A 16457-nucleotide genomic window follows, 5' to 3' on the forward strand; every position below is an offset into this window, starting at 1 on the left:
CTATGGGCAGCACTGACATTTTTATACATAAGGCCCAGTATCAGGGATGAGCGAATCGACTTTGGATGGTATCCTGTTAGAAGCAAGTATGGGAGTGTCCCGGCGCTTGCAAGTGGGATGAGGCAGATTTTTTTTTTTTAACCCCTGAAAGGCCATTTTTTAATAGTGTACCTTTTTTAACGGCCCTTAAAAGTGGCCCCATTGATTTCAATGGGGTCTGTCTGGCCGTGAAAACAGCCAAAAATAGAACGCCCTGTTTTTTGAGGGCTGCTATTTACTAACTGTTAAAGAAAACGGCCATGTGAATAGTCCCATAGACAGCAATGATTCTGAAAATGGCCGTGTGTATGTAGCATGAGTCTCTACACAGTTAGGGCTCATGCACGCGACCGTATGTATTTTGCGGACCCATTGAAATGAATAGTTCCGCATACAGTCCGGAAAAAAAAAAAGGAATGGACATGGAAAGAAAATAAAATATGTTTGTGTGCATGAGCCCTTACAGTGAATGGTCTGGCTGAGAAAGTGATACTGTTTGCTCTGCTAAAAGTCCAAATTAAGGAGAAATTTAAGAGCCAGGACAGGAAGTAGAATACATGAAGTGACTTCAAAAAAATATATCCAGAAAGAACCCACACGTTTTTAGTTTTGTTTGTTTTTTTTGTACAAAAAACTAATTTCATAGAATAAATATGTGATTAAAAAATTGATGGTCTTTTTATAGGGATTATTTTATCAGGACTGCTGTCCATATGTCATATTAGGGCATATGAATGTCAGAGTTTTTTGCTTGGTATCCCCCTTTATGAGCAGCTGACACACATTATAGCAGACTCAAACTGTACCTGTATCATGGCTGTGCAGTACCCCAGAACAGGGTACTTGCAAACTAGTCTTATTATATAATATTATATGACGTTATTTAACGCTATTGTACCTCCCAACTTTGTAAACGAATAAAGAAGGACACGTTGCTGCACGTTTTTTCCGCACTAGGCCACGCCTCTAACTCTGCCCAAAACATAACTATACACCTAATCCCACCCAGTCCCCACATAGTATGCCCCCTTCATGCCACCGCACAGTATTTATGCCCACATTGTGCCTCCTTCACAGAATTATGCCCAGCTGTGCCACCAAATAAAATTTCCAGTTATGTGCCCCCATTGATATGTCCAGCTGTGGCCCCAGTAATATGCCCACATTGTGGCCACAGTAATATGCCCAGCTGTGCCCCCAGTATTATGCCCAGCTGTGCCACAGTAATATGCCCACATTGTGCCCCCAGTAATATACCCAGCTGTGCCCCCAGTAATATGCCCAGCTGTGCCCCCAGTAATATGCCCAGCTGTGCCCACAGTAATATGCCGAGCGCTACCCACAGTAATATGCCCACACTGTGCCCCCAGTAATATGCCCAGCTGTGCCCCCAGTATTATGCCCACATTATGCCTCCAGTAATATGCCCTCATTGTGCCCCCCAGTAATATGCCCACATTGTGCCCCCAGTAATATGCCCATATTGTGCCCCCCAGTAATATGCTCACATTGTGCCCCCCAATAATATGCTCACATTGTGCCCCCCAGTAATATGCTCACATTGTGCCCCCAGTAATATGCCCACATTGTGCCCCTTACAGAATGTAAAATAAATAATAAACACCACATACTAACCTTGTTCCTAGCAGCAGCAGCAGGACATCAGCTGCTCTAGTCTGTGAAGGAGACGGAGCCGAGGCTGACTGCCAGCCATCCCTGCCCCCCACACAGACCAGAGGTGTGGAGAACCGGCAGGAATGATGAAGAAGGGAGCTGATGCCGGCGACGGTTTTCTGCTTCATTATGGCAACTGTCTCTGCTTCCTATGGACGCAGGAACAGCTGCCAGAAAGTGGGACATACCTCCCGGGTACCGGGACAGCCACTGAAATCCGGGACTGTCCCGCCGGATCCAGGAAGGTTGGGAGCTATACTATTGTACAGTCCTGATCAAAAGTTTAAGACCAATTGAAAAATGGCAAAAAAATCATATTTAGCATGGCTGGATCTTAACAAGGTTCCAAGTAGAGCTTCAACATGCAACAAGAAGAAATGGGAGTGAGACAAAACATTTTTTGAGCATTCAATTTAATGAAAACAAGGAATAAACTGAAACAGGCTGTTTTTCAGCTGATCAAAAGTTTAGGACCACACCTCCCAAAAAAAACGAACCCCCCCCCAAAACAGAAATCCAACTTCCAAACATGAACTCAGTAATGAGTAGCTCCGCCGTTATTGTTTATCACTTCAAAAATTTGTTTCGGCATGCTTGATGCAAGTGTTTCCATGAGGTGAGTTGGAACATTTCTCCAAGTGGTGAAGACGGCCACACGAAGGCCATCTACTGTCTGGAACTGTTGTCCATTTTGTAAACTTCCCTTGCCATCCATCCCCAAAGGTTCTCAATTGGATTTAGATCAGGGGAACACGCAGGATGGGCCAAAAGAGTGATGTTATTCTCCTGGAAGAAGTCCCTTGTCCTGCGGGCATTGTGTACTGCAGCGTTGTCCTGTTGAAAAACCCAGTCGTTACCACACAGACGAGGGCCCTCAGTCACGAGGAATGCTCTCTGCAACATCTGGACATAGCCAGCGGCCGTTTGATGCCCCTGCACTTCCTGAAGCTCCATTGTTCCACTGAAGGAAAAAGCACCCCAGACCATTATGGCGCCCCCTCCACTGTGGCGCGTAGAAAACATCTCAGGTGGGATCTGCTTGTCATGCCAGTAACATTGGAAACCATCAGGACCATCAAGGTTAAATTTTTTCTCATCAGAGAATAAAACTTTCTTCCACCTTTGAATGTCCCATGCTTGGTGCTCTCTTGCAAAGTCCAAACGAGCAGTTCTGTGGTGTTCAAGGAGGCAAGGACTTTGAAGCCTTTTTTTGTTTTTGAAGCCCTTCAGTCTCAGATGCCGTCTGATGGTTATGGGGCTGCAGTCAGCACCAGTAAGGGCCTTAATTTGGGTTGAGGATCATCCAGTGTCTTGACGGACAGCCAATTGGATCCTCCGGCTCAGTGCTGATGAAATTTTTTTGGGTCTTCCACTTGACTTTTTTGTTCTTTAACCCTCAGGATCATTTAAGAAATTCTTACTGCGTCCCACCTCAGCAGCGATGGCGCGCTGTGAGAGACCCTGCTTATGGAGTTCAACAACCCAACCACGTTCAAAAAGGGAGAGTTTTTTTGCCTTTGCCATCACAACGTGTGACTACCTGACAGAAAATGACAATGAATCCACATCTTTGCACAGATTTGGCCTTTTAAAGGCATGTGGTCCTAAAATTTGGATCAGCTGAAAAACAGCCTGTTTCAGTTTAATCGTTATTTTCAATTAATTGAATGCTCAAAAAATGTTTTGTCTCACTCTCATTTCTTCTTGCTGCATGTTGAAGCTCTACTTGGAACCTTGTTAAGATCCAACAATGTAAAATATTATTTTTTGCCATTTTTCAATTGGTCTTAAACTTTTGATCAGGACTGTATATCTTCATACCTTGTAATGTACCTAACATAGCTTTTGTATCCAATCAAGAAACATCTCAAAGATGTTCAAGGGAAATTAGAGGCCACCAGGGCTAAATTTAAAGTTTCATAGCAAAGGGGAAACTTTTGTCCATGCAAATAATAATAAAAAAAGAAAATTATGGGGTATGGATTTTTTTATTTTATTTTAGCACAAGGCCACAACCTAAAATATCAAAAAGTCAAAGGGTCTTTCTGAATGCACTGTAAATTGAAGTGTGAATTTTAATTGTTATTGAGAATATAATTACAGACGGAATAGCTTCTATAGTGTAGGAGTGTAGTGTAAAAGAATCCTAACACTGATCCTTTCCTAACCTTCTCGAATAGAAATCCTCACACACTGGCGTAGCGTGGGGGGCATTGCCCCGGGTGCAAAAATGCAGGGGGCGCCAGACAGCAGGAATTTCAATGTGGGCCTATGGCTCCCATCCCCTCCGTTCAGCCTCATAGGCTTCAGGCTAGTGACCAGAAGTTTATGAGACAGTAGAGCAGTGCAGGGGATCGCGATTACCTCACCGTAACTGCCACGTGATGATGTGGAGCAGGAGGGCACGGTGATGTGTTCGTGACCGTCTGCGCCAGGACGCTTGAAGACAGGCTACAAGCGGTGACGTTATGAGTAGGAGAGGTTAGTATTTTTTTTTTTTATATGCAGGCCATACTGGGGGCACTATGGGGGTGGGGGGCATTATACAAAGGAGGCAATCATATATAGAAATAACAATAATACAGAGGGGGCCATTATTACAATAATGCAGAGAGGGCCATTATTAAAATAATACAGAGGGGGCCATTATTACAATAATACAGAGGGGGTCATTATTACAATAATACAGATGGGGCCATTATTACAATAATACAGAGGGGGTCATTATTACAAAAATAATACAGAGGGGGCCATTATTACAATAATACAGAGGGGGTCATTATTACAAAAATAATACAGAGGGGGTCATTATTACAAAAATAATACAGAGGGGGCCATTATTACAATAATACAGAGGGGGCAATTATTACAATACAGAGGAGGCAATTATTACAACACAGAGGGGCCCTTATATTTTAGAATAATACAGAGGGGCCATTATATATAAAAAAAATATAGAGGGGCCATTATGTATTCTAAAAATACAGAGGGCATTATACATATGGGCACTACGGGGGAAGGGGAGGCCTTTTATCTAGTGGCACTACAGAAGGTCATTGTAACTACATAGAACTATCTGTATGGTACTAGCACAGTATTGGGGGTAGCAGCGGGATGACAGTGCTGAGGCACCAGGGGGGAGGATGATAGTAAAGTGCTGCTCTACTGTCTAAAAAAAAATTCGTTGAAACTCTGCAGAGACGAGACATGGCTGAAAGAAGGTGTCATGTGCTGCTGTGTTGAACTGTATATTTCGTGGCAATGTATGTAATGTCCATCCAAATATTTGTTTCACGGCAGGATTGGGGCTGGGGGGGGGTGGATATAGAATTTGGCTCACACTGCTGAAGCCAGACACCAGACTTCAGTTCACACTGTGCGTGGTCTGAATTCTGGGGCCTCACACCCATCTACTACTTTATCTGTACTCAGAGAGTTATCACTGTGTTATCTGTTGTGTTACATAGGACTGCAGGTGACATCTACTACATTTTCTGTAAAAAGGGGCGTGGCCACAGGTTGGGGGGCACAATACTTGGCTTGCCCCAGGTACTGGCAATCCACGCTATGCCACTGTCCTCACAAATGTTATGGTTAATGGGTCCTCCAGAGCGGATAGCCTAGGCGACATGTGGTGGAATGGTCCCCTAGCCCCATTTTTATAGTCTTGCTTTATACACAGTCGAGTCACATTATTATGACCACTTCTTACTTTCAACATCAGCAACACGTAGCTCATGAAGGAAGTCACATATCATGAGCTGGTCCATTGAAAGGCATTAATCCGGATCCGGCCTTAAGCTAAACGTCGTTTCGGCGCATTGCTGGATCCGACGTTTAGCTTTTTCTGAATGGTTACCATGGCTGCCAAGATGCTAAAGTCCTGGCAGCCATGGTAAAGTGTAGTGGGGAGCGGGGGAGCAGTATACTTACCGTCCGTGCGGCTCCCCGGGCGCTCCAGAGTGACGTCAGGGCGCCCCACGCTCATGGATGACGTGATTACATGGATCACGTCATCCATGCGCATGGGGCGCTCTGACGCAGGGCCGGACTGGGGATAAAAACCAGCCCTGGAAAAAGTTGCACACCAGCCCCACAGCATTGCGTCATTATTTACCTGTTTATAATAGGAGAAAGCATTCATTTTAAAACACGTGTGTAAACACGAATATGAACTTTGCCCCACGATAGCTCTTTTGTAGAACCCCCATAAAAACTTACAATTACTTGACTTGGCCCTTGGGGATCTCGGACGCCACTTCAACACTTGGCCGGGGGCTCGGCAGAGCTGATGTTGTGCTTTATCCTAATGAGAAAGATTTCATAATAAGGATATGGAGAAGGGGCAGAGGGATAGCAGAGCAGAGAGAGGCTGGTGCTGCTACTAGGGGGTCATACCATGGGGGAGTAATAAAGCCCACCATAATGCCCCCCCAGTAGTAATAATTCTCCTTATAATATGCAAAACATACCCCTTTGTAATGCCCCCAGTTGAGCTAATGTTCCCATAATGTGCCAATATAAAATACCCCTTCTCAGTGCCCCCGTAGATGACCCCCATAGTGCTCCCCCCCTTCCCCATAGTACCCACCATAATGTGTCCCAGTATAAAATGCCCCTATACAGAGCCCCCCATATAAAATATCTTCTTTTTAGCCTCAGTAGATGCCCCTATAGTGCCCCCCAATAATCTGCAGTAAGATGTGCCCCCATAGATGCCCCAAATCATGTGCCAGTAATAAGAGCCCCCCCACCATCATGTGCCAGTAGCCAGAGCCCCCCCATATCATGTGTCAGTAGCCAGAGCCCCCCATATCATGTGCCAGTAACCAGAGTGCCCCCAATCATGTGCCAGAAATAAGAGCCCCCCCACCATCATGTGCCAGTAGCCAGAGCCCCCATATCATGTGCCAGTAGCCAGAGCCCCCCCATATCATGTGCCAGTAGCCAGAGGCCCCCCATATCATGTGCCAGTAGCCAGAGTGCCCCCATATCATGTGCCAGTAGCCCCCCCATATCATGTGCCAGTAGCCCCCCTTATCATGTGCCAGTAGCCCCCCTTATCATGTGCCAGTAGCCCCTCTTATCATGTGCCAGTAGCCCCCCCATCATCATGTGCCAGTAGCCAGAGCCCCCCATATCATGTGCCAGTAGCCAGAGCCCCCCCATATCATGTGTCAGTAGCCAGAGCCCCCCCCCATATCATGTGCCAGTAGCCAGAGCCCCCCCCATTATCATGTGCCAGTAGCTAGAGTGCCCCCATATCATCATGTGCCAGTAGCCAGAGTGCCCCCATATCATCATATGCCAGTAGCCAGAGTGCCCCCATATCATCATGTGCCAGTAGCCAGAGTGCCCCCATATCATCATGTGCCAGTAGCCAGAGTGCCCCCATATCATGTGCCAGTAGCCCCCCATATCATGTGCCAGTAGCCCCCCCATATCATGTGCCAGTAGCCCCCCCATATCATGTGCCAGTAGCCCCCCCATATCATGTGCCAGTAGCCCCCCCATATCATGTGCCAGTAGCCAGAGCCCCCCCATTATCATGTGCCAGTAGCCAGAGTGCCCCCATATCATCATGTGCCAGTAGCCAGAGTGCCCCCATATCATCATATGCCAGTAGCCAGAGTGCCCCCATATCATCATGTGCCAGTAGCCAGAGTGCCCCCATATCATCATGTGCCAGTAGCCAGAGTGCCCCCATATCATCATGTGCCAGTAGCCAGAGTGCCCCCATATCATGTGCCAGTAGCCCCCCATATCATGTGCCAGTAGCCCCCCCATATCATGTGCCAGTAGCCCCCCCATATCATGTGCCAGTAGCCCCCCCATATCATGTGCCAGCCCAGTAGTCCCCCCTTATCATGTGCCAGCCCAGTAGCCCCCCTTATCATGTGCCAGCCCAGCCGTCCCCCCATTATCATGTGCCTGCCCAGTATTGTACCTATATTAAAAAAAAAAAAAAAAAAAAAAAGAATACACTTATATTTACCTCCAGCAATGTGATGCGATGCAGACCGCCTCTTCCGTCTGTGTCCCTCGCTATACGGCAGTTAGGCGACGCGATGACGTCATCGCGCCGCCTGCACCGGCCTCTGATAGGCTGCCAGCACTAGGCCGGCAGCCTATCAGAGGAACAGGAGGGGACACACCTCTCCCTCCTCTGCCGCAGCACAGGCATCTGTATTGCCGTCCTGAGGACGGCAATACAGATGACTATGGAGATGAGCGCTTCCGCAATGGAAGCGCTCATCTCCTGCTCTGCCCTGCCGCCGGCCGCCCCCACTTGTCACCAGGGCCGCGGCCTTGCGGCACTCAGGCTTGCCGGCCCACCGGGAAATTTCCCGGTATCCCGGCAGGCCAGTCCGGCCCTGCTCTGACGTCATTCTGGAGCGCCCCGGGAGCCACACGGACTGTAAGTATACTGCTCCCCCGCTCCCCACTACTACTATGGCAGCCAGGACTTTTATAGCGTCCTGGCTGCCATAGTAACACTGAACGCATTTTGAAGACGGATCCGTCTTCAAATGCTTTCAGTTCACTTGCGTTTTTCCGGATCCGGCGTGTAATTCCGGCAAATGGAGTACATGACGGATCCGGACAACGCAAGTGTGAAAGAGCCCTAAAACAATCATATTTCTGTTAGTGTTTTCACACAACCCATAATATATATCAGTGCTGACGGATCTATTTTTATGCGGAACACTGTGGGTAATACTCCCACAACATCTGTCCAGTAGCGTCTTAGCTGTGGACAGTTCCACATGAGGTGTATTAAATCAGCATTTGGCCCCCCACATCTCGGACACAAGTCATCTTCTCGATATATCATTTTCTTCATCACTACCAGGGTTCTATATACTCTATGGAGCAAATATAATTGAGAGACCCTGTGAGCCTCACTTACTGACACCTCAGGGAAATCCTGTAACACTTCCTCCCACATCTGCTCAGTCAAGTCTGCAACGTCTAGCTTCCATTTCTCATATAGCTGCATGGGATGTTTCTTATATTGCATTTCCATAAGACTTCTATAATGGAGTGAGATTACACCACTAGTATGTCCATGCGTGGCAGTGAGGACTATGATGGTGCATTTCGCCGCAGGTGTTATAGCAGCCTGTTTCTTTTGGGACTGTATGGCATGTCAGGTATAAATAAAAGAATGTCTTAGGCTAAATTCCTGTTGTAGCTGAGTAAACGCCTTGAGAGTACAATTAGCAAATAATTGGGTGGTACGTCTGAGCCCGTATACCTCCCTTGCTTGCACATTTGACACTTTTTCTAGTTCCCGATACATACGGTTAGGGGGTATGTTCTGTATACCCTAATTCCAGCCAGTTCTCTAGCCTTCCACCATACTCCATGTATGGTGCGCAATAGCTGATATTGACTACCCCGTGTATAGAAAGTTCCATCCTCCAGGGCTAACATTAGGCATTTGCCATTGAGTAGATGCCGTACAATTCGTCCAGTCGTGTTGACCTTATCCCCATCCCCTAAGGTGTTGTAGTTGGGCCACCAAATAATATATCCATGGATCCAGTACCGTGAGTCCCCCCTGTGTTTTCAGCCTGTGCAGCATTGTGAGTTTTATATGCGGGATTCCCCTCTTCCAGATGAGATCCCTGAAGATCGTATTCATTTTATCGAAAAATTGCAGTGGTATCCAAATCGGGGCATTATGCAATACATAGAGAAGCTGGGGCATGAGAATCATTTTTAATAGATTTGTGCGGCCGACTAGATTGAGGGGCAATTGGGTCCAGGCCGGAACTTTGCATCTGAATTTATCCAGCAAAAGGACAAGATTCAACTCCCCAAAGTCCTGGGTCCTGGCCGAAACCTGAATTCCCAGGTATTTAAAAGATGTGACTACCTGTAGCCCTGCAGTGGGGTTAACGCCACTGTTTGTACTATTAGACAATGGCATCAATACCGACTTTGTCCGGTTAATGCCCAAGCCAGACAGCTTACCAAAGTGGTTTATTATCGACATGGCCTCTGGAAGAGAAGAAGCCCATTCATTCAAAAACAGTAGTAGATCATCTGCGTATAAGGCAACCCTTTCGGATAAGGACCCATATTGGAAGCCTCTCACTGCTGCTGCTGTTCTAAGCGCCGCCACCAGAGGTTCCACCGCCACCGCAAATAGTAGTGGCGACAGAGGACAGCCCTGTCTAGTCCACCTGTGCAAGGGAAAGGAGTCTGAGAGTCTTCCATTCACCCATATTCTGGCCGTGGGACAGGCATAGAGTAGTTGTATCCATTTAATAAATTCAGGTATCGCCATTCCACGCTATCGAATGCTTTGGCCGCATTAAGGGATGCAACCACCGCATTCAAGGTGTGGACCTGGCTAGCCTGAATATTTAAATATAATCGCCGGATATTTACTGCTGTGGACATGTTTGGCATAAAGCCAGCCTGATCAGTGTGAATAAGTGACGTTATTACTGAGTTTAAGCGATTTGCCAGTACTTTCGTCAATATTTTAACATCCACCTGGAGTAGGTATATGGGTCTATAGGACTCTGCTGCTAGGACGTCTTTACCCGGTTTGGGGAGCACCACCACTATAGCTTCATTCATGGAGGTTGGTAATATACCCTGTTTTTTGGCCTCATTATAAACCTCTAGTAAATGGGGTAAAAGGATTGAGGAATAGGTTTTATATATCTCCGTTGGCAATCCATCTTTCCCCGGGACCTTATTATTAGACATACTACCCACCGCCTCCTTCATTTCTTTTAGAGCCGAATCAAATTTTTGAGAAATTGGCTCATCTCTAATAATAATGTTACATGAAATGTTTCTCTGCCTGGCAGGGGCAGTGGTCAGTCGGCACTTTACAGGAACTGGTGCCACACCTGATACTAGGTGTCATGTGTGGAACAGAAGCATGATGCGCTGCTAGCAAAACATTTTAGAAAATTCCTTCTGCTAATATCATGATATTATTAAAGTTATCATTATACCAGTCCATATTTCGCGTTAGCAGTGCCTATGAGAAAGAGATTCTGTGACATCTGTTAGCATGTGTCCTGCGTGCTGGTTAATCTAGTTATCTCCTATACGTACCTGTGGTTTTGCAGACATCTCACACACTTGACTGATAAACCATTGAATGATGTGTATTAGCATATACAGGAAGAAGGGGGGTAACGCATCTATATACAGTAAGAAATGCTGATATCACCACGTACAGATAATTTACCGGATATTAGCAGTAGTTAACCAGCTGTAATTTCTTCTGACAAGTCATGCACGTATGACTTAGTAATAAAGGAAGCTATCTTAGGACATGGTTGGACTCAGCTTTAAAAAAAAAAAAGGGTTAACATCTGTATTGGGCAGCGATTCATTTTTAGGCTTTTTGTTTGCTGGAGGACAGCCCCTCCACGTGTGACATCATACAGGGAGTTGTGGGGTACTCCCTAGCATGTGTGTGTGTGTCAGAGTCAGAAATAGAAAGCTGAAGAACCTTCAGCTCAGATTGGATGTGTGATACTGTCCAAAACGCATGTACCATGTCCGAGGACCTGAAGGAGAAGCGCAGAAAACAAGCCCAGCCTAAGAGAAGTCAAGGTGAGCGGTGACACCTGTCTGCCACATAACTGACCACAAAACTGTGGACGCTCTGCTCTGTATGCAAAGTGAAGCAGCTGTTTAGTGCCGATTAGCTTGTAGTTTTGTCTGATGGGGGTTATAAGTCACAGACTTACTACACCCAGATGCTAAATACTAGTAATAACAGTTACTGCCTCTTCTGCCATGAGCTTCACATTTATTTCTTGTGTGCAGCTTCTTATCTATCATCAATGTTACCGTAGATATATGTGGTTAAGCAAAATAAATGAAGTATATGGAGAAGTTCATATTATTTTATTCTCAGGAACATATTTAGTTCTGTACAGTCTACTAAGCATTAATAATATACTATATAATTAAAAGAGACTATATGCTTCACTACACTAAATGCTGCTGGGCCTTGGATTTATGTCACCGCTGGGTCTATACTGTACCTGGGAGTTTTTTTCTGCTTTTATGAGCGTCCAAAAGAAAAAAATAAAATGTGTCAGGCACCAACATGTGCTGTATTATTCATTAAAGGAGTTATCCAGGATTAGAGAAGCATAGCTGATTCTTTCCAGAAACAGCACCACCCCTGTCCAAAGGTCATGTTTGGTATTGCAGCTTAGCCCCATTCAATTCAACGGACACAATACAAGAACAGGTGCGGTGCTGTTTTTGGAAAAAAGCAGACATGTTTTTCTAAGCTTGGATAACCCTTTATAAAACTTTTTGGAGGCAACACACTGTAGCAGCAGAGTCCATGATACCCATAGGGCAGCCTATGCAGTGACGTATAGGTCCATGTAAAAGGCATTGTGGTGTGCATAACTGACTGCAGCATATCTATCGTATTTAGGTATGTCAGTGACACTTGTATTCAAATCAGTAGCCATCTGGCAAGATATCCATGCAGTGAAGTTATTAACCATATGTTGAAGACGATTCGTTGAAAGCAGCATTCACCTTTTTGCTTCTTTTATCACATCAGGAACATATCACTTTAATATTGCAACACTAGAACGGGTTTCCCTGGGTACACTAAGATCAGGTCTTTTATTATATTATTCGGTAAGGCTGTCAAATAACCAACAGTAAGAGTCCATTGACACGTCCGTGGTGTATTGCTGAACCCCCCATAGAACTGCTTATTCTTGTCCGCAATTTGCGGACAAGAACAGGACATGTTCTATTTTTGTCCAGAATTGCGGACCGGAAGATCGGGGCCGCACTCCGGAAATGCGGATGCGGAGAGCACAAAGTGTGCTCTCCGCATCCATTTCTGCTCCATGGGGAATGAATGGGTCCGCACCCGTTCCGGATATTGCGGAACGGATGCGGACCCTTTTCTACGGACGTGTGAATGGACCCTAAATCGTAGGTTACCCAAGTATGGACCATTTACTGACAGCTTCACCTTCAAGTAAAGAAAATCCGCAGCTCTGTACAAATATATTTAGTCTTCTGATTGAGCAGCAGAAACAGTGTTCACATTGACCTACACTAGTGTGCGGTATAGTATATGGTTCGGCCGTGTAGGACAATTCCAAACCCGGCCGCAAGCAAATTCCCAAGATTTTAAACACAATGTACTATTGCCCCTCCTCGCAGTCCAAATGTTAAAGCATTTTTGGAGCAAATACATTTATTTTATTATTTCTTTATTTATTTTACTCACTTATATAGCGCTGACATTTTCCACAGCGCTTTACAGACATTATGATTGCTTCCTGTCCCCTATGGATCTCACAGTCCCCTCAAAGTTCCCTATCTGTATGTCTTTGGAGGTGCATCAGATGCATTCACAACTTCCGAGGTGTACAGACCCGTATTACAGAACCCATAGACTTTTCTGGAAACTACTGCTTCTCCATATGCCGTTAATTCCAGTAGACACGTACAGCTTTTTTTTTACTTGGACTCTTTAGCCCCATAGGAAATGTATTGCCAGTATTATATTGTAATAAATAGTTGTGATGATTTGAACGATTTCTAAATGGAGGAAAGTTAATGCCCCCTCAAGACCCTAAAGTGGTGGAGGCCCCTAAAACAGCTCTCCAAGTTTGCTTTCTCTCACAAATTTCAGCATCTGAAAATTTATTTCGTACATGTGAATGGGGTTGTTTCTGCAGGCATTTTTACAAACCTATTTCTATATGAAACAGTTGCAGAATTTTTTGCAATAAATCTGCCAAGTGTGTTAATATGCGTGAATATATGTGAATATCTGTCACTGAGTTTAGATTACATCTTATTACTACAAAATTATTTTCCTTACGTTTATTAGTATGCTAATTTTCATTTAAACAAATGTTGCCATGCTGAGCGTCTACCCCGCCATTTGTATTGACAGTATGATGTCTTAGAGATGCTAATATATATATATATATATATATATATATACACTGCTCAAAAAAATAAAGGCAACACAAAAATAACACATCCTAGATCTGAATTAATAAAATATTCTTCTGAAATACTTTGTTCTTTACATAGTTGAATGTGCTGACAACAAAATCCCACAAAAATTAAAAAATGGAAATCAAATTTTTCAACCTATGGAGGTCTGGATTTGGAGTCACACTCAAAATTAAAGTGGAAAAACACACTACAGGCTGATCCAACTTTGATGTAGTGTCCTTAAAACAAGTCAAAATGAGGCTCAGTAGTGTGTGTGGCCTCCACGTTCATGTATGACCTCCCTACAATGCCTGTGCATGCTCCAGATGAGGTGACGGACGGTCTCCTGAGGGATCTCCTCCCACACCTGGACTAAAGCATCTGCCAACTCCTGGACAGTCTGTGGTGCAACGTGACGTTGGTGGATAGAGCGAGACATGATGTCCCAGATGTGCTCAATTGGATTCAGGTCTGGGGAACGGGCGGGCCAGTCCATAGCATCAATGCCTTTGTCTTGCAGGAACTGCTGACACACTCCAGCCACATGAGGTCTAGCATTGTCTTGCATTAGGAGGAACCCAGGGCCAACCGCACCAGCATATGGTCTCACAAGGGGTCTGAGGATCTCATCTCGGTACCTAATGGCAGTCAGGCTACCTCTGGTGAGCACATGGAGGGCTGTGCGGCCCTCCAAAGAAATGCCACCCCACACCATTACTGACCCAATGCCAAAAGGGTCATGCTGAAGGATGTTGCAGGCAGCAGAACGTTCTCCACGGCGTCTCCAGACTCTGTCACATGTGCTCAGTGTGAACCTGCTTTCATCTGTGAAGAGCACAGGGCGCCAGTGGCGAATTTGCCAATCTTGGTGTTCTCTGGCAAATGCCAAACGTCCTGCACGGTGTTGGGCTGTAAGCACAACCCCCACCTGTGGACGTCGGGCCCTCATATCACCCTCATGGAGTCTGTTTCTGACCGTTTGAGCAGACACATGCACATTTGTGGCCTGCTGGAGGTCATTTTGCAGGGCTCTGGCAGTGCTCCTCCTGTTCCTCCTTGCACAAAGGCGGAGGTAGCGGTCCTGCTGCTGGGTTGTTGCCCTCCTACGGCCTCCTCCACGTCTCCTGATGTACTGGCCTGTCTCCTGGTAGCGCCTCCATGCTCTGGACACTACGCTGACAGACACAGCAAACCTTCTTGCCACAGCTCGCATTGATGTGCCATCCTGGATAAGCTGCACTACCTGAGCCACTTGTGTGGGTTGTAGACTCTGTCTCATGCTACCACTAGAGTGAAAGCACCGCCAGCATTCAAAAGTGACCAAAACATCAGCCAGGAAGCATAGGAACTGAGAAATGGTCTGTTGTCACCACCTGCAGAACCACTCCTTTATTGGGGGTGTCTTGCTAATTGCCTATAATTTCCACCTGTTGTCTATCCCATTTGTACAACAGCATGTGAAATTGATTGTCACTCAGTGTTGCTTCCTAAGTGGACAGTTTTATTTCACAGAAGTGTGATTGACTTGGAGTTACATTGTGTTGTTTAAGTCTTCCCTTTATTTTTTTGAGCAGTGTATATATATATATGTCATACATAACATAGTACATAACATAGTACATAATCCCGTTCGGCCTGTCATCCTGCAAGTTGATCCAGAGGAAGGCAAAAAAAAAACTGTGAGGTAGAAGCCAATTTTCCCCACTTTAGGGAAATAAAAAATTCCTTCCCGACTCCAATCAGGGAATCAGAATAACTCCCTGGATCAACGACCCCTCTCTAGTAGCTATAGCCTGTAATATTATTACACTCCAGTAATATTATTACACCAATATTGATTGTTGAAAGAATTTTATCCATTGGGTTCTTTTGCATTTTTTATAATTTTTTTTCCTTTTTCCCTTTTTTGTGTAGTTGTGGTGTGGTTTTAAGTCACAAATTATGTCTTGGGTACTTTTACATTAGGGGCAGGGGAGTCCGGCAGGCTGTTCCGGTGGGTGAACAGCCTGCCGGATCCGTCCTGCTGCTAGTTCACATGTGCCCCCAGACTGCCGATCCATCCCCATCGACTATAATGGGGGCGGGGGCGGAGTTCCGGCGGCAGCACGACAGCGCACGACGAGAGGCAGCCAGACAAAAACTATGACATGCAGTACTTTTAGTCCAGCTGACTCTCGCTGTGCGCTGCCGTGCTGCCACCGGAACTCCGCCTCACACCCATTATAGTCAATGGGGACGGAGCGGCAGTCCAGGGGCACATGTGAACTAGCGGCAGGACGGATCCGACAGGCTGTTCACCCGCCGGAACAGCCTGCCGGACTCCTCTGCCGCTAGTGTGAAACTAGCCTAAAACTGGACAAACCCACCAGGAATGGATTTGGGGGTCTCCTGACTTTTCCCCCATATTAGAGGGAAACAATGGTCTTTTAATGTTAGATTTCAGCATGCCCCATCCTTTTCTTCCATAGTAGTTGACATCAGCTTATTCCCCTGTCCGCACTGAAATAAACATACATGAGTGCATATTTATAGAAAAATTACCTGTCACCCGACAGCTTTCTAAGACTAGGTTCATAATTGTGTTGGTGGTTCTGTTAGGTAACTACGGAGCAGAATCTAATCAAATCAATCAAAATACTGGACAAAATAGCGCAGCAGGTTGTGCTATTTTGTCCCATAAAATAACAGACACCATTATAGTCAATGGTAGTATCGGGCACAGTTGCTATCCATCATGCAAAGGATCCAGCACTACCTTCATTCTTCTG

General features: G+C 45.7%; 1 protein-coding gene across 1 annotated transcript in view; it reads left to right on the forward strand.

Moving 5' to 3' along the window:
- The first annotated feature begins 11198 nt into the window (after positions 1 to 11198).
- Positions 11199 to 16457, forward strand: part of LOC120996058 (zinc finger E-box-binding homeobox 1-like) — a 149429-nt gene continuing 144170 nt past the window's right edge. The window contains exon 1 of the mRNA XM_040425732.1: positions 11199 to 11304. Within this exon, the coding sequence (XP_040281666.1) occupies positions 11217 to 11304 (88 nt within the window). The 5' untranslated portion in view covers positions 11199 to 11216. The remainder of the gene's footprint in view (positions 11305 to 16457) is intronic.

Source organism: Bufo bufo, chromosome 3, assembly GCF_905171765.1.
Source record: "Bufo bufo chromosome 3, aBufBuf1.1, whole genome shotgun sequence".
Taxonomy (NCBI): Eukaryota; Metazoa; Chordata; class Amphibia; order Anura; family Bufonidae; genus Bufo; species Bufo bufo.